General features: G+C 39.6%; 1 protein-coding gene across 3 annotated transcripts in view; it reads left to right on the forward strand.

Moving 5' to 3' along the window:
- LOC132396021 (protein phosphatase Slingshot homolog 2-like) overlaps window positions 1-26,388 on the forward strand; it is a 152,586-nt gene that overhangs the window by 62,697 nt on the left and 63,501 nt on the right. For 2 of the 3 annotated variants that reach the window (XM_059973319.1, XM_059973320.1), the window contains exon 1: window positions 21,122-21,727. The exons of the other annotated variant lie outside the window; for it this stretch is intronic. In XM_059973319.1, coding sequence (XP_059829302.1) covers window positions 21,600-21,727 — 128 coding nt within the window. In that variant the 5' untranslated portion in view covers window positions 21,122-21,599. Of the gene's footprint in view, window positions 1-21,121; window positions 21,728-26,388 lie in introns of those variants that run through there. 3 annotated transcript variants of the gene reach the window in all.

Genomic DNA, 26,388 nt, shown 5'->3' on the forward strand with positions numbered 1-26,388 from the left:
AAAAAACAAAACAAAACTTATGCCTGACATCTCCTCTGTACCTACTTCCAAGCACCTTTAAAACTGTGCCCTCTCATGCTAGCCATTCCAGCCCTGGGAAAAAGCATCTGACTATCCACAAGATCAATGCCTCTCATCACCTTATACACCTCTATCAGGTCACCTCTCATCCTCCATTGTTCCAAGGAGAAAAGGCTGAGTTCACTCAACCTATTCTGATAAGTCATGCCCCCCAATCCAGGCAACATCCTTGTAAACAACACACAGAAAATGCTGGTGGAACACAGCAGGCCAGGCAGCATCTATAAGGAGAAGCACTGTCGATGTTTCGGGCTGAGACCCTCCGTCAGGAACATCCTTGTAAATCTCCTCTGCACCCTTTCTATAGTTTCCATGTCCTTCCTGTAGTGAGGTGACCAGAATTGAACATAATACTCCCAAGTGGGGTCTGACCAGGGTCCTATCTCACTGCAACATTACCTCTCGGCTCTTCAACTCAATCCCATGATTCATGAAGGCCAATGCACTGTGTGCCTTCTTAACCACAGAGTCAACCTGTACAGCAGGTCGAGTGTCCTATCGACTTGGACCCCAGGAGCCCTCTGATCCTCCATACTGCCAAGAGTCTTACCATTAATGCTATATTCTGCCATCATATTTGACCTACCAAAATGAACCACCTCACACTTACTCCATCTGCCATTTCTCTGCCCAGTCTTGCATCCTATCAATGTCCTGCTGTAACCTCTGACAGCCCTCCACTATGCACAACACCCCCCAGTTTTGTGTCATCAGCAAATTTACTAACACACCCCTCCACTTCCTCATCCAGGTCACTTATAAAAATCACGAAGAGTAGGGGTCCTAGAACAGATCCCTGAGGCACACCACTAGTCACTGACCTCCATGCAGAATATGACCCGTCTATAACCACTCTTTGCTTTCTGTGGGCAACCCTGTTCTGGATCCACAAAACAATGTCCCCGTGGATCCCATGCCTCCTTACTTTCTCAATAAGCCTTGCATGGGGTACCTTATCAAATGCCTTGCTGAAATCCAAATACACTACATCCTGCTCTTCTTTCATCAATGTGTTTAGTCACATCCTCAAAAGATTCAGTCAGGCTCGTAAAGCACGACCTGCCTTTGACAAAGCCATGCTGACTATACCTAATCATATTATTCCTCTCCAAATGTTCATCAATCCTGCCGCTCAGGATCTTCTTCATTAACTTACCAACTACTGAAGTAAGACTCACTGGTCTATAGTTTCCTGGGCTATCGCTACTCCCTTTCTTGAATAAGGGAACAACATCTGCGACCCTCCAATACTCCAGAACCTTTCCTGTCCCCATTGATGTTGCAAAGATCATTGCCAGAGGCTCTCCAATTTCCTCCCTCACTTCCCACAGTTGCCTGGGGTATATCCCATCCGGTCCCGGTGATTTATCCAACTTGATGCTTTCCAAAAGCTTCAGCACATTCTCTTCCTTAATAGCTACATGCTCAAGCTTTTTAGTCCGCTGCAAGTCATCCCTACAATCGCCAAGTTCTTTTTCCGTTGTGAATACTGAAGCCAAGTATTCATTAAGTACCTCTGCTATTTCCTCCGGTTTCATACACACTTTCCCACTGTCACACTTGATAGGTCCTATCCTCTTGCTCTTCACAAACTTGTAGAATGCTCTGGGGTTTTCCTTAATCCTGTTTGCCAAGGCCTTCTTATGGCCCCTTCTGGCTCTCATAATTTCATTCTTAAGCTCCTTCCTGTTATCCTTATAATCTTTTAGATCTCTATCATTACATAGTTTTTTGAACCTTTTGTAATCTCTTTTCTTCTTGACTAGATTTATAACAGCCTTTGTATGCCAGAGTTCCTGTACCCTACCATCCTTTCCCTGTCTCATTGGAATGAACGTACGCAGAGCCCCACACAAATATCCCCTGAACATTTGCCACATTTCTTCCGTACATTTCCCTGAGAACATCTGTTTCCAATTTATGCTTCCAAGCTCCTGCCTGATAGCCTCATATTTCCCCTTACTCCAATTAAACATTTCCCTAACATGTCTGTTTCTTTCTCTTTCTAGTGCTCTGGTAAAGGAGATAGAATTGTGATCACCGTCTCCAGAATGCTCTCACACTGAGAGACCTGACACCTGACCAGGTTCATTTCCCAATACCAGATCAAGTACAACCTCTCCCCTTGTAGGCTTATCTAGATATTGTGTCAAGAAACCTTCCTGAATACACCTAACAAACTCCACTCCATCTGAACCCCTCACTCTAGGGAGATGCCAATCAATATTTGGGAAATTAAAATCTCCCACCACAACAACCCTGTTATTATTACTCCTTTCTAGAATCTGTCTCCCTATCTGCTCCTTGATGTCTCTTATTATTGGGCGGTCTATAAAAAATGACCTATAGAGTTATTGACCTCTTCCTATTCCTAACTTCCACCTACAGAGAATCCGTAGACAATTCCTCCATGACTTCCTCCTTTTTTGCAGCCGTGACACTATCTCTGATCAACAGTGCCATGCCCCCACCTCTATTGCCTCCCTCCCTGTCCTTTCTAAAACATCTAAAGCCTGGCACCTGAAGTAGCCATTCCTGCCCCCGCACCATCCAAATTTCTGTAATGGCCATAATATCATAGCTCCAAGTGCTGATCCATGCTCTAAGCTCATCCATTTTGTTCATAATACTCCTTGCATTAAAATAGACACATCTCAAACCATCAGTCTGAGCGCATCCCTTCTCTATCACCTGCCTATCCACTGTCTCGCACTGTCTCCAAGCTTTCTCTATATATGAGCCAACCATCCCTTCCTCTGTCACTTCAGTTCAGTTCCCACCCCCAGTTTTCATACTGACTCAGGACTGCAAGTGAGGAAATAGAGAATCCAATTGCACACGGAGGTATTGCGGCCAAGGTCTTGAAACTTATTGATTAGTATTGAGGGAATGATGTTACGAATGCTGAGCTGTAGTCGATAATGAGCATTCTGATGTATGCATCTTTGCTATCCAGATGTTCCAGGATTGAGTTAAGAGCTGAAGAGGTGACATCTGCTGTGGACCTATTGTGCCAGTAAACAAGTTCGAGCTGTTTCAGGTCACTTCTCAGGGAGAAGTTGATGTGTTTTATCACTAACCTCTCAAAACACTTTAATCATTGTGAATGGAAGTGCTGCTGGGCAATCTGAGGCAACAGTCCAGAGATTACTCCCTTTCAGGTCCTGTTTTTTCACTTTTTACCTGGCTCCCTAAATTCTCTCTTCAGGACCTACTTTTTCCAGGCCATGTAATTGGTGCTAATATGTACCAAGAATTCTGGCTGCTCACCCTTTAGAATGTCGTGAACCCAACCCTGAAAGTTCCTGACCCTGGCACCTGGGAGGCAACAAACCATCCGGGTGTCCCTATTGCGTCCACAGAATCTTGTGTCTGTTCCTTTAATTATGGATTCTCTTATCACTACCGCAGCCCTCCTCTTCTCCGTTCTTTTCTGAACCACAGCACCAGACTCAGTGCCAGAGACCCGGTCACTGTGGCTCTCCTCCCCCAGCCCCCCACAAACAGTATCCAAAGCAGTATACTTATTATTAAGGGGAACGGGTACAGGAGTACTCTGTACTGGCTGCCCATTTCCTTTCCCTTTCCTGACAATCACCCAGGTACCTGCCTTCTGCAACTTAGGGATGACTACCTCCCTATAGCTCCTATCTACAGGTTTCCCCTGCTATCCGAAGGTAGAGCGTTCCTATGAAACCATTTGTAAGCCGAAATGTCGTAAAGTGAAGAATCAATTACCATTAATTTATATGGGGAAAAATTTTGAGCGTTCCCAGACCCAAAAAATAACCTACCAAATCAAACCAAATAACACATAAAATCTAAAATAACACGAACATAGTAAAAGCAGGAATGGTATGATAAATATACAGCCTATATAAAGTAGAAATATTATATGTACGATGTAGTTTCACTTAGCAAAATCGGGAAGAGAGTGAGCCAAAGTTGATTGGAAGAAAAGAAAATTGGCATGTACACGCATGCGCACACAACTTCCCGCACAAGGCTTCACGGTCATGGTAGTCTTTCTCTGGGTAAACACACGTATAAAGTGGGTGTCTTTTTTTTGTAAAAGCGAAAATCCTCTTTGGTTAGCGAAAACAGGTACTACTGTAGGTCTTTCGTAACAGTGAGCTGTCGTAAAGCGAATGTTCGAAAAATGGGGGCCACCTGTATCACCTACTCAGTTTCCTGAATGAGCTGAAGATCATTGAGCTGCAGTTCAGTTCTCTTGGTGCAGATGTGGTTATCCGGAATGCTGGAGGTCTCCGAGAATTCCCACATCTATAACAAGAACACGGCTCAGTCCCTGGAGCCACTCTCACTGCACTAACAGATGAAGAATGAAGAATGATGAAGAGGAAATGTATCAGATACTACCTTTCCCAAGCCTGAGCCAAAAGCCACTCTGCTTGTCCCTGCCTTATTTTTATTTGCTCTTGCCAATAAATTGCAATTTCATTGGGCTGCCAGAAAATGGCAAAAGCTTGCGAATGCACCTTTTAAAATTTTTCTCACCAACCTGTGAGTGGCTTCCTCTCTCGCTCCCAATTTCATTGGGTCACCAGAAAACCAATCCATACTTGTCCAAATGGTCTGCTCGTTCTGATCTTGAATTACTTCAACAATATTTTCTAACATCAAGGTTACTACAAGGAAGTTTAGGCTTAATTTAGTCTGGGTCTGTGGCCAAAGAATGCATGCATTCATATTTATATAGAGCAGCTTCAGGTAAAGGCAAAAGTGGTTCTGTTTGCTTCTTGACTAACTGACTAACTCGACGAGGTGATCAGATGTGGTGGTTTGTCGCAGTCCTTATCCCTCCCTCCCTACCCCCCCCCCCCCCAAAACATCTGGCAGTCAAGTGGTATCCGTACTATCTGTCAAGGGAACTTGCTGCCATTACCTTTATTGCAGTTTACATTTGAGCCCCTGCACAACACACACAAAATACTAGAGGAACTCAGTAGGCCAGGAGCATCAATGGAAAGGAATAAACAGTTGACTGTTTATTCCTCTCCATAGATGCCACCTGGCCTGCTGAGTTCCAAAAGGATATTGTCTGTGTTACTCTATATTTCCAGCATCTGCAGAATCTCCTGTGTGTAATACCGGCACGTCCTTTGTGACACCAGAAGACTCAAAATACTCAACAGGCTGTTCCTACCTGTAACAGCTGTTATAACTTTAACCATGTGCCTGCTGAGCCATCTCGTTGCTGCACCAAGAATTCCAACCCTCTGGTCAAGCTTCTACTACCTGTGTACAGGCAGAAGTTGAAGAGTGCAGCTCCAGTGGAGAGGACCATGAGGGTGTAGTTAAAGGAAATGGAGACCATATGCAGGATTGCTTTGAATCAGTGGACTGGACCATATTCAGGAATTTATCGAAAAGTCTGAATGAATTCACCAGTCATCATTGAACTGGTCATGTGGATGTGTGCCCACACAAATGTATTAGGCTTTCCCAAACCAGAAGCCCTAGGATAAGGGGTTCCTATCTTAGGATCCATGGACCCCTTCTTGATGGTAGTGGTCCATAGAAAGAAAAAGGTTGGGAACCTCTGGCCTAGATGAACCAGGAGATCTGTATGTGCTGTGGGCTAGATCTGTGGCATTCAAGACTACTGATCAAGAAACAGACAGACAGACATACTTTATTGATCCCGAGGGAAATTGGGCCTACAAGAATTTCAGCTATGAAGGCTGTCGTGAGAGAGAAGAGGCAATTCTTGATGAAGCTGGAGACATAAATGGATATTTGTGGCAGGTCCTGAACACCGTCACCACCTACAAGGCAAAGTCGAATGGTATAGATGGCATAGATGCATCCACTTCCTGAAGAGTTTGTTGTCTTTTATGCACATTTTGAAGGGAGAATAATAGCCGTGCGAGTCCCCACAGCATCTGATTAATTTTGTGATCTTAGCTGACATCAGAATATTCTTCTGTTGAACCCTCGCGAGACATCAGGCCCTGAAGATGTTCCTCATCAAGTGCTTAAAAACCTGTGCTGACCAACTGATTGGAGTGTTCAGGGACACCATTACCCACTTGTTTCTGCAGTTTGAGATTCCCACATGCTTCAAGGTGCCATTAATTGTACCAGTGCCCAAGAAGAGAAGGGAGACTTGACTGAACGACTATCATCTGGTATGATTTATAACCACCATAATGAAGTGCTTCAAAAAGTTAATTATGACCCGACTCAACTCCTATCTTAGTAAAGGCCTGGATCCTCTTTAGTTCACTTATCACCACAATAAGTTTACAGTAAGCACTATCTCACTTGTTTTTTACTCTGGATAAATGGATCATGTACATCTGGCTGTTATTCATTGATTACAGTTTGGTGCTCAGTCTTTTAAAGCTGAATATCCTGCTCCAATACATATCTGGGGCTGTGCTGTCTTCTGCCATCAGACAGGACTCAGAAGACTGTCACCTCAAAGTTCAAAAACCTTCTTCTCCACCTTCATCAGGTTCCTGAACCAACCTGGAAAATCCTAACACAACCTCCCTCTTAATTTTTTCTCTCTCTCAAATTGCACTAATATCATTACGTTTATTTTGTCAAGTAAGTTATGTATAATTTATGTTAATTTAACTTGGGTAATGTACTGTATAAATGCTGCAAAAAGCTAATTTTATGGCATTTATATCCTGTGACAATAAATTTGAACTTGAAGTCCTGAGTTTATTTTGTTTATACCTTTTGCCCACTTTGACACTTGCTTCTCATTGCTTTTCTAAAGATAATAATTTGGTCAAGTAAAGTTCCTGAGGTGGCATCAGCTTCTGAGACCTTATTAAGTAGCTTGAAAGAACTCCTTTACCATGATTTGCACATGTCATTTGTAATGTATAATTTTCTTACCCTCAGTTCTCTTTGTATGTGGGCTTCAAAATTTTATGGATATTTGATACTGTAAATTTTGTTTTGAAATTAACAAGTTACCCACTGAGCAGTGGGAGAAAATTTTACAATTAGTCAATTCTTCTTCTATTTGTGCTAAACATGCCTTAATATAATTTAAGGTTGTACATAGGGCTCACATGTCTAAGGATAAACTTGCTCGATTTTATTCTTATGTTAATCCAACCTGTGACATGTCATTCTGAAGTTGCTTCATTGACCCACATGTTTTGGTCTTGCCCCTGCTTGCAAAATTATTGGAAAGATATTTTCGGTATTATTTCTAAAGTTCTGAATATTACATTGCAACCACATCCTCTTACCGCAATTTTTGGTTTACCAATGGTGGATAATAGTTGTTTATCCCCCTCAGCTCGGTGGATGATTGCATTTGTTACGCTAATGGCTAGAAGATCTATCCTATTGAATTGGAAAGAAATTAATCCTCCAACCATATTTCAGTGGTTTTCTCAAACTATTTCTTGTTTGGGTTTAGAAGAAATTAGAAGTGTTGTTTTTGACCCTTCAATTAAATTTGAAAAAACTTGGAGACCATTTATTCAACATTTTCATATGAGCTAAACTGACTTTTCCTAAACCTTACTTTTATTATCCTTAATTATTTGGATGGAGGTATGGAGTTATTGACGCTGCTGTGTATATTTGACATAATGCAATGGCCCATGTTGGTTAGTTTTTTTTTCTTATTTATTCCTTTTTTCGTAATTACTATGAGTTTGAGAGGTTATTATATATGGATTATCATCTATTTGTATTTATACTTTAACCTATTAATTATGTATTCTCAAACTCTCTGTATCTATGTTTCTCTTATGTTTGTTTAAAATTAATAAAAAGATATAAAAAGAAAGAAGAAAAGAACAAGTTAATATTGTCATATTACATTCAGGCCCATCATGTGTGATCTTGATTTCCAATGGTAAAGTTTAGTCGTATCTAAGTTAGAAGGAAAGGTTTAATTTCCTTGGTTTCACCACAGCATCTGCAGTGTACTTTGTGTTTACTAAGGTTTAAAAGGTGAAGGGAGGACTTTCTTTGATTGAATATTTAATTGTTCACTTCCTGTTTACTCAGCTTGATAAGAGACCAAAGCAAGGATAAAACCCATTTGGAATTTCTTCATTACTTCCAGTATGTGGCTTGGACATTTCATAAAGTCATTTTTGGATTATATATTTGCTAAATTGCAATGTCATTCTTCTCTCATTCTAATGACAAATCTACAATCTTTTGCAAACTGATAAGGTCAAGAATAAACGATCAGCTTAGTTCAATTAGTAGCTTTTTTGGCTGAGTAAGTTATTTTGGCTGAAATTCTTGAACACATGATCTTTTTGAACTTGTAAGCTGAAAATATTTTAGCTTTAAACAGCACTGCATTTTACTGCAGTATTAGATTGTCTGTGGCTGTTCTCTGAAAGACTTCCATTAATGACATATTCTGCTGCCCTGTTTGTATGTTTTTGTTGTAAATAATTTCCTCAAACTTTATTTAGAGCTCATACATTTTATGCATTAGGTCTGTTTAAAGCCTTAGGACACTTAGTAATGTTTTATTTACTTCATGATGCACCACTTCATTGCACACCACTTTTCCATTCTTTTGGTAATCATCTTAAATTTTATGTACCACCCTATTATGTACCACCCTATTATGGACTTTTGTCACCACTTAACCTGTAGTTTAATGCAAAACTGTCATTAGAACAAAGCCTCTTATCACTAACAACCCACTCATTGCTTAGTTCAACAAGATTCCATATACTTTAATATTATTCTTAAAGATCTCAAGCAGCACATTCTTTTACAACTGCAACTTATCAGATGGATTGTAGAAGATGCTTTGTAACCATTTGAGTTTAACTTTAAAAAATGTGAGAACTAGTTGATTAAATCCAATTTCTAACCCAAGCTGGCAGAGTGAATTGTTAAGATCTATATATAAACTTATCCCTACCCTGTATGAGTTTGGATGTTCTCCAAAATCGAGCATAGCTGCTGTCATTCATGTTTGGCTCAAGGGTCGGAGAGCACAGATTTAAAATTTTGGGCAGAAGATACAAATGGGCTGTGAAAATAAGCTTTCTTCTTGAAGAGTAATTAGGATCCAGATTCAGTGGGGCAAATGGGTGATGCAAAATTGTATAATAATTTGCTGGGCACTACCTGAAAAAGTAGACATATGGGACTAACAGTATTGCTGGAAAAGGAAATGGCATAACTTGTTGCCCAATAGTCCCATTCAATGTCATGACAATTATTATTTTACAAAATATTTATATCTTTATGTTAACTATGCACTACTTCTTCTTTGCTATTCAATAGCTATACACATTGTGAACATTTTTGTATTAGATGACTTACAAAGACTTTAAGAGAAGAATATGATATTAGTGGAACTACACTATTTATATCGATCATATTCCAGTGAAATTTACCTGACAGTGCTTGAAAGTAGAGCCAGGATTCTGGTATCAGATCTATATTAAACACAATTGAACAAAAACAGTAAATAAATGGGAAAAAAATGGACTTATTATTGAAAGGAATTTGCTTAGTGTTGTGATGCATTTAACTTAATTAGGGAGACAGTAATTAACTCACTGAGCAAGCAAAGCAATTGTCTGGTGATTTTACTTGATATGTACTTAATGGCATACAGTGACTTGCAAAAGTATTCAGGCCCCATAACTATTTTCATATTTTACTGTCTCATTTAATAAAGTTAAAATATATTGAAGTAGGATTTTTTTTTATCTAAGCTACAAAATGTTGTGCATCATGTCAAATCAAAAGAAAAATCCAAAACCTGTCAACAATTGACTAAAAATTAAAAACTAAAATTGTGAGGCTGAAAAGGCATTCATCCCCTTTGTAATTATGACACTAACATTTCTCAGGTGCAATACCATGTATTAGCTTACCAGCTTACCAGTTTGTTGATGTAGAAAATTGAAGTATCGCCTGTTTTCATTGAATTCATGAGAATAAATACTCCTCTCTCTCTAAGGTCCAATCATATGGTAGACTTTCAACAGACCAAACCAAAACAAACGCTAGTCAGGAATTATAATAGAAAAGCACAATTCTAGGGAAGGGTACAAGACCACCTCTAAAGCACTGAACATACCTTGGAGCTCAGTGCAATCCATCATGAAAAAGTGGAAAACATATGAAACCACAGCCTCATTGCCTAAGTCAGGCTGCCCATCTAAATTTAGTTGCTGGAGAAGAAAGAACTTGTAAGTGAGGTTACTATGATGCCAACAGTCACTTTGAGTTAGTTGCATAAATCAATGGCGACAACTGGAGAAGTTGTTCATGGCTGCAAAATCTCTAAGGCCTTGCACAAATAGGGTATTTATAGAAGAGTGGCAAGGAAGAAGCTTTGACTAAAAAAAAAGCATATCCTAGCCGATAAAGATTTTTCAAAGTGTCGTTTAGAAGATACTGTAAAGATGTGGAAGAAGGACATGGTCGGATGAGATTTTTTGGCCTCAACACTAAGCGGTACATGAAGCATAAATCTAATACAGCACATTATCTAGGTAACACTATCCCTACTGTAAAGTATGGTGGAGGTAACATCATGCTATGGACATGCTTTTTAGCAGTAGCGACTGTAAAACTGGTTAGGATTGATGGGAAGATGAATGCTGCTAAATACAGAGAGATCCTGGATAAAAACCTGCTGGCCTCTGCTAGAAAGCTTAAACTGGGGAGGAAGTTCATCTTCAAGCAGGACAATAATCCAAACCACATTGTCTGAGCAATAATGGAGTGGCTTCCAATGAAGAAAATTGATGTCCCTGAGTGGCCCAGTCAGAGTCTTGCCCTTAATCAGACATCTCCGGCAAAGACTTCAGGATTGCTGTCCACTGCTGCCAACTTGAGCAATTTTTCAAAGAGAAATGGGCAAATCTTGCTCCACTACATTGTGCTAAGCTGCTAGAGACTTATCCAAAAAGAATGCTGGCTGTAATAGGTGCAACACGTGGTTCAACTAAATACTGAGTAAAGGGGGATGAATACTTTTGAACTGCTGGCATTCCAGTTTTTGAATTATTAGTTTTTCAAACTTTACAATTTTCCCTGTATTTTGGGCTTTACTGTGGGAAAATGAAACGTGTAATTCACGAATAAGGGTTCTCAGTTAAATTGATCAAAATCTCTGGTTGTAATACTCATTTATGTGAACAAAGGGTTGAGGGATGAATACAAAGCACTGTATACTGTAGACCAGTATTTCTCAACCTTTTTTCCCTGGAGGAACCCTTAAAACAATTTTCAGGTCTCAGCGAACCCCTGCGATAAAATTATTGTATCTACAGCTCATGGTATGTTAGCATGATGGGTAAGTTATAGATATGATAATCCAAAAATAATTGTCAATGCTCTTTTTAGTAGAGAATGAATTTTTAGCCAGCTTTTCTTGGAAAAAAAAACAGGTAGTTAAGCTTAGCTTACCTTTCTTGAAATTAATCTCTTTTAGAAATTTTAAAAAATCGTAAGACAAAAATAATAAATTTCTGTTAAATAACTGGCTTAAGCCAAAATGGGATTTAAATTTTCTAAAAGTAGACCTGGTAGATTTAATTTAAATAAAGGTTGTAAATTGATTTTAATTAATGCTATGTACAACATAAAAATTTATTGACAATGTTGAATAAAGTTACTAAAACCCATAAGCCAAAGCAATATGAATAAAAATATAGCCTAAGCCACAATTTTATACAAGCCTTTGGGAAAAACATTCTCTTACTAGGTGGCATAATCAGGCTCAAATATAGGCCTAGCATGTGAAACCTGTGCTTGGTTTTTGCTGCACAAATACTCAATTCTGGATCACACTTGAGGTGATGCTTACACAGATTACACCTTCAACTGAAATGAGATGATTTCTATCCTTGCTCTTGACGCTTACTAAAGAAGAATGGCAGGATACTCTTCTTTCACAGAAATCCAGAACTTGCTCAGGAGCAGGTCAGTAAAACTCATCTGGAGTGCATAATCAGACTGCAACTCACAAAGTTCTTCCTCTTCTCTCAAAGTCAAGTTCTCAGGATGAATAGAAGATTCAGAGGAAGAATCCTTCACCTGTTCATACACTTAAGTTGAAAGGGAGGAAAAATACTGTTCAATTTTGTTCTGCAGTTCTTTCAGGTGATTTTCAATAAGACTCAATCCTTTTTCACTCTCAAACTCAAGTGGCAGTGGAAACTTCAAGATCTCCTTATGCAACATGATTTATCCAAAGATTCAGTTTCCTTTTTAAATCCAAGAATCTTGTTACTTTTTATCGGATCAGTGTTTCCGATGTAACCAGGAAACTGGTATTTTTTTACATTCGACATGGTCTTGCTCTAAAATTCAACCTTTTTGGACAAATTTAAGACTTTTACTGGAACAAATTACAGGAACACAATTTCCTCATAATCCAATATTACTTTTACTAGGTGATATTGAAGGGATAAAACCGAAACTCAAACTAAATAAGTATCAGAAAGAATTTATAAAAATTGCACGGCAGTAGCCAAAAAAGCTATTGCAGTTACTTGGAAATCGGATACACATTTAAGTATAGACTCTTGGAAGAAAGAAATCTATGGCTGTATTCCATTAGAAAAAATTACTTATAATTTAAGAGATAAATATGAAACATTTCTGAAAATTTGGAGCCCTTATTTACAAAAGACAGGATTAAATATATAGATGCTCTGAAGATGAAACAATTGGTTATTAGGGGAAAGAAATAAATATACATATTAAAGTCATTACGAATTCCATGGAGCATGTGGAGATCTTCCAACAACCAGGCATTCTTTCTTTCTTACTTTTTTTTTCTTTCTTTCTCTTTTTTTTTCTATAGGGCAGTTAGGGGGGAGGGGGTAAGGGTTATATACATTGTTTTTTCATACTTGTAACTACTTAAAAATGCAATAAAAAAAGTTAAAAAAAAGAATCTTGTTACTTGAAGTCAAAACATTTTCTTCAGGGCATTCAGAGACTTATTCAACTGGTTCATATGATAAGAAATGTCTGCTAAGTAGGCTAGTTTCTGCAGCCATTCTTCATTTTCAAAGCACTCAGCAAAATCTGGCCTACTATCTTCTTGAAAGTACTCCTGCAATTCACCTTTCAGCTCAGACACCCTGCTGAGAACTCTTTCTCTGCTAAGCCATCAGTTTTCTGTATGTAGCAGGAGATTGGTGTGCTCTTTGTCCTAATTTTCAGTTTTTTAAACATTCTCCAGTGAACTGATCTTTGTATTAAAGTTAACCATTTTTGTAGCATCATCCAGAACCTTTTTCATTTTACTGCCAAGAGTTTTTGAAATTAGCACCACTATGTGAAGAAAGCAGTGTTTTGTGACAACATAAAGATTTCTTTTTTTTACAGAGACAAAACCTCTCATGGAGCCAACCATTGATGCCAGTATAGATAGTCTATCTATCAGTATAGATGCCAAAACAGTTCCCCCAAGGCAGACCTTTTGTTTTTAGATATGAAGACAAAACATTAACTATATCATGGCCTTTGCTTGTTTTGGGCAGCTCTTTGCAACAGAAAAAAGTTTTCTGGAATTTCACCATAATTTACAAATCATACAAATGCTACATCATGAAATTTATTGGTGAAATCTGTTGACTCATCAACCTGGATGGAAAAGCTTTTGATTTCCAGTTTATCACACAAAACCTCTTCAGTATCATGTGACATCATCAATACGTTGATTTAAAATACTGTTTGAGAGTGAAACCATTTCAATTTCTTGTACTGCATCTTGTCCTAGTATTTTACCCACTATAATTTTACATGCTGGCATTATTAGGTTCTCACCAACTTTTCCTTTTCTGGATAATTTAAGTTCTCCTACTAGATAACTTACTTCCTGAGTGACTTTATTAACAAAAGCTTTACACTATTTGTTTTGAGATTCTAATAGCCATTTAAAATAATCAGCACTTGTAAGTGTCTTATGGCTGTAATTTGTAGTTAAGTGTATTTTCAATTTTGTTGGAGTCAGTGCTACATTTATAAGTTGTTTGCCACAGACTGGGCACAATGGAACAGGATTGGTGATCCAAGCTGTCTATGTAAAACCCATTGATAAGTAGCTTTCATTGTGAAGACAGACATTTTTATGTAAGTTGTTGCACTCATGCAGTGAAATGATTTAGAAGATTATAATTCATTGATAAGTAGCTTTCATTGAAAAGATGAAATTTTTTGTGACTGTTGCAGTAGTGCAGTGAAATGACTCAGCTGGTTGTAATTCTTTATCATTAAGCTTATCAGAATTGTCTGTAGGCCTAAGGCCTAGAATCCTCCTTTTTCATCTCACATCTCCTTTTCAGAAGTTGCCTCATTGGGCCATCTTTGGAATGAAAATTTCCCTCCAATTTTCTACTACACTGGTAGAGTTTGTTTGCTCCCAGAAGTCAGTTGGCAGCATGCAAGGGGAAGTTGGAGGAGGTAATTCAGGAGGGAGAGGCTGATGTCACATCCCAAGTTGGGCAAGTCCATTCAAGGCTCAGAAAATGCACTTCACGCTCCTCATCAGCTAGCCGTCCTTGCTTCCGTGCAATACAGCGCCCATCAATTATTAGCGGCTTCCCCTGTCTCGCATCAAAAATTGAGAATGGACTCAACCAAATAAACACCGTGCACTGCCATACTGGGCTGAGATTGCTAATAGATACTACCCACCACTGTGAGTGCTAGCATAAAAAAATTCAAAAAATGGTTTATTTTTAAAATCATGACCTCTGACAAAATCCTTGGGTTACCTGGAAACCCGGCTGAGAAACCTTCCTATAGACCATGATTAATTTAATTCAATCCACAGTATATTCTATGTTAGCCGGTCAGTTAGCATTTAGAGAAAGTAAATAAGCCAACATTTCAGGATTTATATTTCCAATAAACAGGAGTTTCCAGCATTATCTGTTTTTTCCTTTGGTAGCTCCAAGTGGTTGTTTTCAAAATCACAAATGTACAGTCAGTTTGTAATTGGAGTAAAGCCAACAGCACATTTAATCTGACCTTAGATTGTCACTATAAACTTGCTGAGTTGTATACTTCTCAAATTCATCTCCTCAGTTCCTTTTACATCAATACCAGTAATTGACTCTGGTGAAAAATAAAGAAATAGCATAGTGGTCACTGCACAAAAAGCGAAGAGGATCTTGCATGCAACTTTTACAAATCTAATGGAATGCTTTGAGAACCAGGAGTAATTGTGCTCTGGTTTAATAATTTAATTTCCAAGCAGAGTATAGAAATTTACTATTTCTCTGCAGGTTTTAAGTAGTTTTTTTAAAAAAAAGGTACCAAAGTTGTTTTGGTTCTGAAATGGCCTTATTGAGATGTATTGAATGAATATAAGTTGATGGATATACCAAATGGTAGATATTCTAAGATTCAAGAATGACATTTTATCAGCATGTCTTTAGAATTAAGTGTTTAAACAAAAGAAAAAAAAGGCTTTTGGAGACAAGTCTGTTATTTCAGAAGACAGTTAATCACCTGTTGTTCATGCAGAGTAGTATCTGATCTCAGTGCTTATTTAGGACCCCAACAGATGGTAAAAACCATGGGGAAACCGCCTGCTTACACTGGTTCATTTATTGCAACAATAATTGAATGAGTTAAGTTTAACCTTGCAGCAGTCACTTCTCATACATGTAAATTCAGATCTCTGAAATGTGTATAATTGTACTGATCAGCAAGAATTTCACTAGAGCAACTAAATTTCAATAATGCATTTATTTTCACTTTTAGAATTTTCTTTCCTTTCTTAATTTTCTTAAGTAGTGGTTATGTTTTTTTTCCAGTTCAGTTGGTTTGCATATTCTTTCCTGCAAAGGATAGTGGAAAATGAACAAGGCCAATGAACTTGGCTGATTTATCTCCAATTAGGAGCACTGAGATCCTGCACTAGCCAAAGTAGTATTTACATCAATTGACCATAAAATATCTCTTTGGATAGCTTTGACACAGATTAACACTAATAATTCTCCTGAATTGTATATTGTTTCCCTGGATATTACTGAGTAAAGTATTGGAAATCCATGAAATTGACATTGAATCAAATCTATGGATTAATTTCTATAAAATTGTTACTTATTAGGCCAGGATCTTTATTTTTCCCTTTCCTGCCTTCAAACTAGTAGCTAGTGTATGAATTAAGAGTTTTTTAAAAAAGGTTTTAAGATAGGATATGCTGTTAATTTGCTACACCAAGTTATCACTGGCTGCAGTTTACAGTTCCAAACTAAGGTGCAAATTCCCTTAGTTAGATTTTTTTTCATATTTTTAAGCAAAACAATTCGTGGTTTCAGAGTGAAGATGATAGGTAGTCAGGTCAGTGAAGTAGGGACAAGTTTCTGAATTGTAAGTTTTTTCTGTTAGAAGTTTGTAGATTTGTAGATGTATATTTGAGTTGTAAAGTGGTAATTTTCTGGCATCATCCTAAAGTTAATGTGCAAGGTGCTATCATACTGTTGAATGCAGCTCATTATGTTTAATTCACTTGTATATCTTTTTAAATTGAGACAGCAATAATATTACCAGAGGAAGAAGAAGCAGGAGCAGACCATTTGGCCTGACATCCGTGTTCCAATTACTCAAAAGATTGTGGCTGATTTTTAAAAATTTTTTGTTTACTATGTCTATTTTTCTGCATGAATCCTATATCCTTGGATTCCCTTAATATTTAAGAATCTACTGATCACTCTGTGTTAAATGCACTCAGTAGTAATCTTCAGTAATCCAAAGAATCCAAAGATTCACCAGCCTCTGGATGAAAAATAATTAATTTCATCTCTCAATTCACCAAATGATAGTGAAAATATGGAACTTCACCTCAGAAAGTGACTGGGGTCAATGCTTTAAATGCATATAAGACCAGGTTGGACAAGCATATAATGAAAAAGGGAAAAGAACATTATGCTGCTTTCAAACAAGAGAAAATCTGCAGATGCTGGAAATCCAAGCAATACGCACAGTGTAGGTGGAATTCAACAGACTAGGCAGCATCTATGGGGTAAAAAGTACAGTCAATGTTTCGGGCTGAGACTCTTAGGCAGGACTGGAGAAAAAAAGATTAGATTTAAAAGGTGAGGGGGGGAGAGAGAAACACAAGGTGATAGGTGAAACTGGGAGGGGAATGGATGAAGTAAATAGCTGGGAAGTTGATTGGTGAAAGAGATACAGAGCTGGAGAAGGGGGAGATTGATAGACCAAGGTAGAGGGCCATGCAAGAAAGAAAAGGGGAGAGGCAATGGGCAGGCAAGGAGATAAGATGAAAAAGGGAAAAGGGGATGGGACTGGTGAAGGAGAGGGTGCGGGGGACATAATCGGAAGTTTGAAAAATCAATGTTCATACCATCAGGTTGGAGGCTACCCAGAATATAAGGTGTTGCTCCTTCAACCTGAGTGTGGCCTCATTGTGACTGTAGTGGAGGCCATGGATTTACATAGTGGAGCAAGTGCTACACCTGCCCCTATACCTCCTCCGTCACTACCATTCAGGGCCCCAAACAGTCCTTCCAGGTGAGGTGACACTTCACCTGTGAGTCTGTTGGGGTCATATACTGTCCAGTGTAGCCTCTTGTACATTGGTGAGGCTCGATATAGATCGGGAGACCGTTTCGCTGAGCACCTATGCTCCATCCGCCAGAAGAAGCAGGATCTTCCTGCACATTTTAATTCCATTTTCCATTCCCATTCTGATATGTAAATCCTTGGCCTCCTCTACTGTTGTGATGAGGCCTCACTCAGGTTGGAGGAACAACACATTATATTCTGTCTGGGTAGCCTCCAGCCTAACGGCATGAACATCGAATTCTTAAACTTCTGGTAATGGTGCCCCCGCCTCCACCCTCTCTTTCACCAGTCCTCATCCCTTTTGACCTCTTTCACCTTTTCTCCCTGCTTGCCTATTGCCTCCCTCTGGTGCTCCTCCCCTCTTTTTCTTTCTTCCATGGCTTTCTATCCTCGCCAATCAGACTCCCCCTTTTCCAGCCCTGTATCTCTTTCACCAATCAACTTCTCAGTTATTTACTTCATCCTTCCCTCTCCCAGTTTTACCTATCACCTTGTGTTTCTCCCTCTCCTCCCCCACCTTTTAAATCTACTCTTCATCCTTTTTACCTCCAGTCCTGATGAAGGGTCTCAGTTTGAAGCGTGGACTGTACTTTTTTTCCATAGATACTCTGTGGCCTGTAGAGTGCCTCCAGCATTTTGTGTGTGATGCTGCTTCTTTCCACCTTTTTGTTTATTTGTACAGGGGCTTTCAGTTCAATCTTAAAAGCAACATTGGGAACAAACTCTAACAGTTTTAAAACTGATGTTGAACAGAAACTTATTTATGGACTTGAAAATAGTAACCATTTTTCAGTGAGTATTTCATGATTGTATACTACCTTAAGTTGACTGAAAGTGTAATAGTGGTCAACCTATTATTTAATTTTTGTCTAGTTTATCTGCTAAGAACACACTGGTCCTGTTTATTGTTTCACATTTCTAGGAAAAAAATGAACAATGGATGAGAGAACCTAAAAATTCCTTTTGAAAGCTTTTTTAGAAGATGTGATATAGAGACAGTTGTATGGAGGCATTGAAGATAGATTCATTAGTAGACGATGAACGGAGATGAGAATGGATCAGACCCAAGAAACTGGACCTAGTGCAAAGTTGTAGTTGGTCAGCCACCTGCCTTTCACGCTCTTGTCTGCCTCCATGTCACCATCTGAAATTCTGCCAACAATATTTGTGTCATTGGCAAATGTATAGGTGCTATTTGAGCTGTTCCTAACCACACAGTCATAGTGTAGAGAGAGTAGGGCAGTGGGCTAACATTCTTGATTGTTATTGAGGAGGAGATTTTATTTCTGATCCACTATGGTCTCCTGGTCAGAAAGTCAAGGATCCTGTTGCAGAGGGAGCTACAGCTTCCCAGGTTTTAGAGCTTTTTTGTTAGAACTGAGGGTTTGGTTGGATGCTGAGCTGTAATAAAAAAACAGCAGCCTGACATAGTTATTGCTTTTGACCAGAAGGTGCAAGGCTGAGTGGAGAACCAGTGAGATTGCAACCAATGTAGACCTATTGTGACAATAAGCAAATTGCAGCGAGTCCAGGTCCTTGCTAGCCAGGAGTTGATTCTGGCCATGACCAACCTCTGAAAGCACTTCACAGTAGGTGTGAATGCAACTAGGAGATTGTCATTGGCACTGGTATAAATGTCAGTGTTTTGAAGCAAGTGGGAACCTTTCATTTTGAGAAAGTATCCCTAATTATCATTCTAGATTTTCCCCATCAGGGCAAAGATCTTCACAGCATCTACTCTGCAAAGTCTTTCCAAAATTCTTTTCTATTTGAGTAAAATCATTAATATCAACTTAGTTATTTCAACAACTCTTGATGTTATACTATCTTAAGTACCTCCAACACATTAATTCATCAACAGTTGATCTTCTCTAATTTTCAGTGCAAGCTGAATGTCATAAACATGAAATTCTATATTTTCTGTGTTTTGGAAGAGCCTGGGGAGTTCTTGATCTTGCCACACCCTTTGTCTGCAAGCATGCTGTGACTTATCTTTTCCCTGTCAGGATGTGACATCATTAATTCTACATAAGATTATCTTATGGTGAACTTTGTGTTTGTATACTACTTTGCCAAAATCTGTTGTCCAATGAGCATAATATAAAACACTTCACATTATACTATGTAGTTTAAATGGATATCAAAGTACAGAATAAAAATAAAATGTGTTGGAAACATTCATTAGGTCAGATAGTACATTTGGAAAGAAAAATGGTTAACCATTTCTGAGATCTCAGTCGAATTGGGGTAAGGAGAAAATGAGAGTGGGGGAAGGATGGATGTTTGGAACAAAGGAACCATTTGGTCTCACTATGAATGAGTGAGACCAAATGGTTTACTGTGTCAGTTAGCACATAATGCCTGTTTGTCAGTGTTGTGTGTTGCTGATGGTTGTTGGACCCACAGAGTAAAGCAAGATTACATGATTGAGACCAGAAGACTATTGCAGTCTTCTATCTGCACACAGATGGAAAATGAGGTGCTGTTCTCTAATCTTGCATTGGTCCTCATTATAACATTGCAGAAGGCCCCCAACAAACAGGTCAGAATGAAAGTGGAATTAAGAATTCAGATGGCAGACAGCTGGTAGTTTGGGCCACTACTGTGGACTGCATTTGGGTGCTGCAAAGTGATTGTCTACTTTTGTTTCCGTTTGACTACTTAATCCTAACATTGTTCGTTCTCGTTTTCTCTCTCTCTTTCACTAACACTTCTGTGTATTTTATGGCATCTGCAGTGTTTTGTTTGACATTTGTGATTAGAATTTATTTTAATACAGCTCGTTAGAAACTCACCAGGTCCAACCATGAGCTTCAGTAAGTGCTGTGGCAAAAAAAGGCCATAAATTTACAAGTCTTCATTCTTTGTTTATCAGCCACATAAGCCTTGCTCATCACACTTGTAGGAAAGTGAATTTTTTTAAAAAGTGTCAACATCTTGCAAAATATAAGTGAAATTCAGTACAATGCCAAGGGCTAATTTCCCATCTATATTCTGTGTATTGGTTTTGAAAAGGAAGGCATATTACCAAGCATAGCTGAGTTATTAAATAAGTGTAGAAAAATAGACACAAGTTAAAGTTATAATGTTTGTCTATTGTTAGGTAGTCCAACACATGCGGTCAGATAAGCAGTAGGCAAAAAATGCTGTTTTTAAAGCTTTGTTCACTCAAAGCAAATTATTTAAGGGGTTAATTAATGCTTACGTATTGCAGGTATCCTGGCTCCAAGTTAGTTGCGTAAAAATGCTTTCAGATAAGAGTGTGCAAACAAAATATTAAGCAATTACTTGCTGAAGAAAATAGATCTTATCCAAGATGTTAGTTATTAAGGATTATTTTTAGAAAATAGTTGGAGTTTGATTGAGCCGGTGCGATTTAATAGGATTGTGGCAGTGGTTCGGCTGTTTTATAACCCCGTGGGCGTACCCCCGGCCCTGTGGAGGAAGTGCGCTGTTGTTCAGAAGCAGCTGACCGGGAAACCAGAGCTGATAAGTTGTCAGTTCAGCGTGGGCTTTGCACAGGGAGGGCAGGGATAGTAGTGCTCAGACAACCTAACTTTAAATCTCTAGTTTTATAATCGGAAGTTGTTTCAGCCTAATCTCTCGATAGCTTCAGAGACAAAGCGTGAATCTCCGTTAAAGTTCTGAATTGGGCGTGTTTCCCTTATTATAAACTGTATCGCAAAGGATTTGACTCGGCAAGTGCTTGCTCTTTGCCTACGGATACCGGGTCCCGTCTTCTCGCTGCATTCAGTGTGGCTTCGTCTCCGACTCCATCTCCACGATGCGAGCAGCTTTGCTTAGTTAGCCTGCTGGATGCAATTTATTTGTTAACTCCTTCGAACGACTTGACCTCCAAACCTACCTTAAGTAGTAATCTCTCGTCTGAATTTTTGTGGTATATGCGCTCATTTTAGCGGGTGGATTTCGAAATTGATTGCAACTAGTTTTAATTGTATATACACGTCCAGATGACTCTGGTCACTATCTTGAGTGAAGAGAAAGCGGAGACTGGGAACTGGTGTTCTTGCCATGGCGTGAAGATGACCCCCTACTTCTCTGAAAATGCGGTTATTTCACAGAATGAAATCAACCTTCTGTAAGTATAGATGGTTTGCCTCTGTGATTTGATATTCCTAAGCAACATTTCCAGCAGCATACGAAGTGTACATTAGTTGTACTTAAGAACTATTACTTGCAAAACGCACTTGCACTTCTGTATCGGGTTATTTACAGCGCTGAACTTTATATTTGACCTCTCTGTTACTCATCTGCTGGCTAGGTTTTATTCCGGGTTTGCAATAATCTTTGCCATCATATCGATGGGATTTCATTTAAATATAAAATATTGGTATACTCATTGTAACGCTAGAATTCCAAAATGCTACTTGTCAATACAAAACGCTCTGTTTGAGTTGAAGCATGAACCCCACTTGACCTGATTAATAAAGGCCAGTTCTTGAGTGAAGGAATATTTCTAGAAAAGGATAAGATTACTCCCCACCCCAGTCAGCTCTGTAATTAATCTTGTACAGCCGAGCTACAGTGAATTTATGTATTCAGGATGGAATTGTTTGTCTCCTGAAATTGAAGTAAATTATTTGTGTGGAAGTGTTAGTAATTGTGGGAAGTGGCCTGGTCGAGGGAAGTGCCTGGTGTGAAAAGTGCTAGTCCTTGGCTTGAGAGTCTTCGGCGAGGAGACTACGCCAGGCACAATTGCAGAGGGTGAAGATATGACCGCTAAGCTGATTCAGTGTGCTACGTGCATGATGTGGGAGGTCAGGGACACTGATGGTGCCCCTGCTGCTACAGATGTGGAAAGTGTGTCCAGATTCAGCTTCTGAAGGAGCATGTTGCAGCACTGAAGAAAGAACTGGATAACCTCAGGTTTATCCGCGAAAACGAAGGTTTTCTGGACAGGACCTACAGTGAGATCATTACACCGAGGATACCGGAAGAGAGAAAGGGGACGACGATAAGGAAGGAAAGGATGCTGGAAGTACAGGAGACCCCTGGGGATGTACCTCTCGTAAACAGGTTCACCTTCTTGGAAGCTGTCAGGACAGAAGATACTGCCAGTCTGAGAGGCGGACAGGTCTGCGAGCCGAAAATTGGGGCAGAATCAGAGCCGAGGAGTCAGACATCAGGAAGAGCCGTGGTAGTAGGGGACTCCATAGTAAGAGGTACAGAAAGGGGTTCCTGCGGCAACAAGCGAGATTTAAGGATGGTGTGTTGCCTCCCTGGTGCTAGGATCCAGGACATCACGGACCGATTGCAGGGAATCCTCAAGGGTGAAGGTGAACAGCCGGAAGTGGTAGTGCATGTCGGCACAAATGATATCGGGAAGAAGAGGAAGGATATTCTGCAGCAGGACTTCAGAGAACTCGAAAGAAGGCTGAAAAGCAGGACTTCCAGGGTGGTTATCTCTGGTTTGCTTCTAGTTCCTCCTGCTGGAGAGGGCAGGAACAGGGAGATGATGGATCTGAATGTGTGGCTGAGGAACTGGTGCAGGAAGCAAGGATTTACATTCTTGGGCCACTGGGATCTGTTTTGGGGTAGGGATGAATTGTACAAAAGGGACGGGTTGCACCTTAATAGGCGGGGGACCAGCATTCTGGCAGACAGGTTTGCCACTGCAATTCTAGATTTAGTGTTGTGCAATGAACCGGATTTGATCAGGGACCTCGAGGTAAAGGAACCATTAGGAGGTAGTGACCATAATATAATATGTTTTAACCTACAATTTGAGTAGGAGAAGGGAAAATCAGACGTGTCAGTATTACATTTAAACAAAGGGAACTATGGAGCTATGAGGGAGGAGCTGGCCAAAGTTCAATGGAACAATACCCTAGCAGGGAAGACAGTGGAACAAAAAATGGCAGGTATATCTGGGAATAATGCAGAAGGTGCAGGGTCGGTTCATTCCAAAGAGGAAGAAAGATCCTAAGGGAGTAAGGGGCGGCTGTGGCTGATGAGGGAAGTAAAGGGCAGTATAAAAATAAAAGAGAAGAAGTATAACATAGCAAAGCTGAGCGGGAAACCGGAGGACTGGGAAGCTTTTAAAGAGCAACAGAAGATAACAAAAAAGGCAATACGCCAAGAAAAAAATGAGATACGAAGGTAAACTAGCCAAGAATATAAAGGAGGTTAGTAAAAGCTTTTTTAGGTATGTGAATAGCAAAAAAATAGTTAAGACCAAAATTGGGCGATTAAAGCCAGAAACGGGTGAATTTATTATGGGGAACAAGGAAATGGCAGATGAGTCGAACAGGTACTTTGGATCTGTCTTCACTGGGGAAGACACAAACAATCTCCCAGATGTAATAGTGGCCAAAGGAACTAGGGTAAAGGATGAACTGAAGGAAATTTATATTGGGGAAGAAACGGTGTTGGATAGAATGTTGAGTCTGAAAGCTGATAAGTCCTCAGGACCTGATCTGCATCCCAGGGTACTTAAAGACGTGGCTCTAGAAATTGTGGACGCATTGGTAATCATTTTCCAGTATACTATAGATTCAGGAACTGTTCCTGCTGATTGGAAGGTGGCTAATGTTGTCCCACTTTTCAAGAAAGGAGGGAGAGTGAAAACAGGGAATTATAGACCGGTTAGCCTGACGTCAGTGGTGGGAAAGATACTGGAGTCAATTATAAAAGAGGAAATTACGACACATTTGGATAACAGTAGAAGGATCAGTCCGAGTCAGCATGGATTTATGAAGGAAAATCATGCTTGACTAATCTTCTGGAGTTTTTTGAGGATGTAACTATGAAAATGGACAAGGGAGAGCCAGTGGATATAGTGTACCTGGACTTCCAGAAAGCTTTCGATAAAGTCCCACATAGGAAATTAGTGGGCAAAATTAGGGCACATGGTATTGGGGGCAGAGTACTGACATGGATTGAAAATTGGCTGGCTGACTGGAAACAAAGAGTAGTGATTAACGGGTCCCTTTCGGAATGGCAGGCTGTGACCAGTGGGGTACCGCAAGGTTCAGTGCTGGGACCGCAGCTGTTTACAATATACATTCATGATTTAGATGAAGGGATTAAAAGTAACATTAGCAAATTTGCTGATGACACAAAGCTGGGTGGCAGTGTGAAATGTCAGGAGGATGTTATGAGAATGCAGGGTGACTTGGACAGGTTGGGTGAGTGGGCAAATGTATGGCAGATGCAGTTTAATGTGGATAAATGTGAGGTTATCCACTTTGGTGGCAAGAACAGGAAGGCAGATTACTATCTAAATGGAGTCAAGTTAGGAAAAGGGGAGGTACAATGAGATCTAGGTGTTCTTGTACATCAGTCAATGAAAGCAAGCATGCAGGTACAGCAGGCAGTGAAGAAAGCTAATGGCATGCTGGCTTTTATAACAAGAGGAATTGAATATAGGAGTAAAGAGGTCCTTCTGCAGCTGTACAGGGCCCTGGTGAGACCCCATCTGGAGTATTGTGTGCAGTTTTGGTCTCCAAATTTGAGGAAGGACATTCTTGCTATTGAGCGAGTGCAGCGTAGGTTCACAAGGTTAATTCCCGGAATGGCAGGACTGTCATTTATTGAAAGATTGGAGCGACTGGGCTTGTATACACTGGAATTTAGAAGGATGAGAGGGGATCTGATTGAAACATATAAGATTATTAAGGGATTGGACACACTGGAGGCAGGAAGCATGTTCCCGCTGATGGGTGAGTCCAGAACTAGAGGCCACAGTTTAAGAATAAGGGGTAGGCCATTTAGAACAGAGATGCGGAAAAACTTTTTCCACCCAGAGAGTGGTGGATATGTGGAATGCTCTGCCCCAGAAGGCAGTGGAGGCCAAGTCTCTGGATGCATTCAAGAGAGAGTTAGATGGAGCTCTTATAGATAGCGGGGTCAAGGGATATGGGGAGAGTGCAGGAATGGGGTACTGATTGTGTATGATCAGCCATGATCACAGTGAATGGCAGTGCTGGCTAGAAGGGCTGAATGGCCTACTCTTGCACCTGCTGTCTATTGTCTATAATTATAATGACCAGTTCATTACTTTGGAGGTATTGCCAGTTATCCAAATAGCTATGTATTGGCAACAGCATGGTCCTAACCTAATGAAAGACTTAAATGGCCATTTTTTTGGTGCTCTTGAGTCAGGACGTTTATAATAGCACCCTACTACTGATTAAATTTTCTCATTCTTTGATTAGGCAGGTTTTATTTCTATCATAATTAATTTGAACTTGAAGTTGTTTTATTTGTTTTGATTGCAATCCAGGCATTGGATTTGGATCAGTAGTAACAACCTTACAATAGAATCAAGTAATCCTGGCTTCAAAAAAAATCTCAATGTGTAATCTAGCATGAATACTTTGCATACATTTTAGGGATTATTCAAGGCAACATTCTCTGCAACTAATGGAAGAAAAGCTTGGTTGTTATTCTCTTTTCCTAAGCAGTATTTTTTCCTTAACATTAAGTCATTGTCGCTATCATCTTTCTGGGATCCAGCTATGTGCAAGCTACACCAGTTTTGAGAATCTCTTGAGATCATGAAAGGCACTTTGTAAATGTGTTTTGTTTTTGTGCATGAGTGCCCTCTCAGTAACCTAGATTTACATAGAAGCATTTGATATCTATTTATGTCACCAGCATCTGATATCCATATTTTGCACAGCTAGTTACCACCACCAGAGTGGTTGGATAGTGTAATTAAACATGTGAGCTGAAAACATGTTGTAATTCTTGACACATGCTAAAACATGATTTTGCAATGTCCCTTCTATGTGTTCT

Source organism: Hypanus sabinus, chromosome 6 (assembly GCF_030144855.1).
Source record: "Hypanus sabinus isolate sHypSab1 chromosome 6, sHypSab1.hap1, whole genome shotgun sequence".
Lineage (NCBI taxonomy): Eukaryota > Metazoa > Chordata > Chondrichthyes > Myliobatiformes > Dasyatidae > Hypanus > Hypanus sabinus.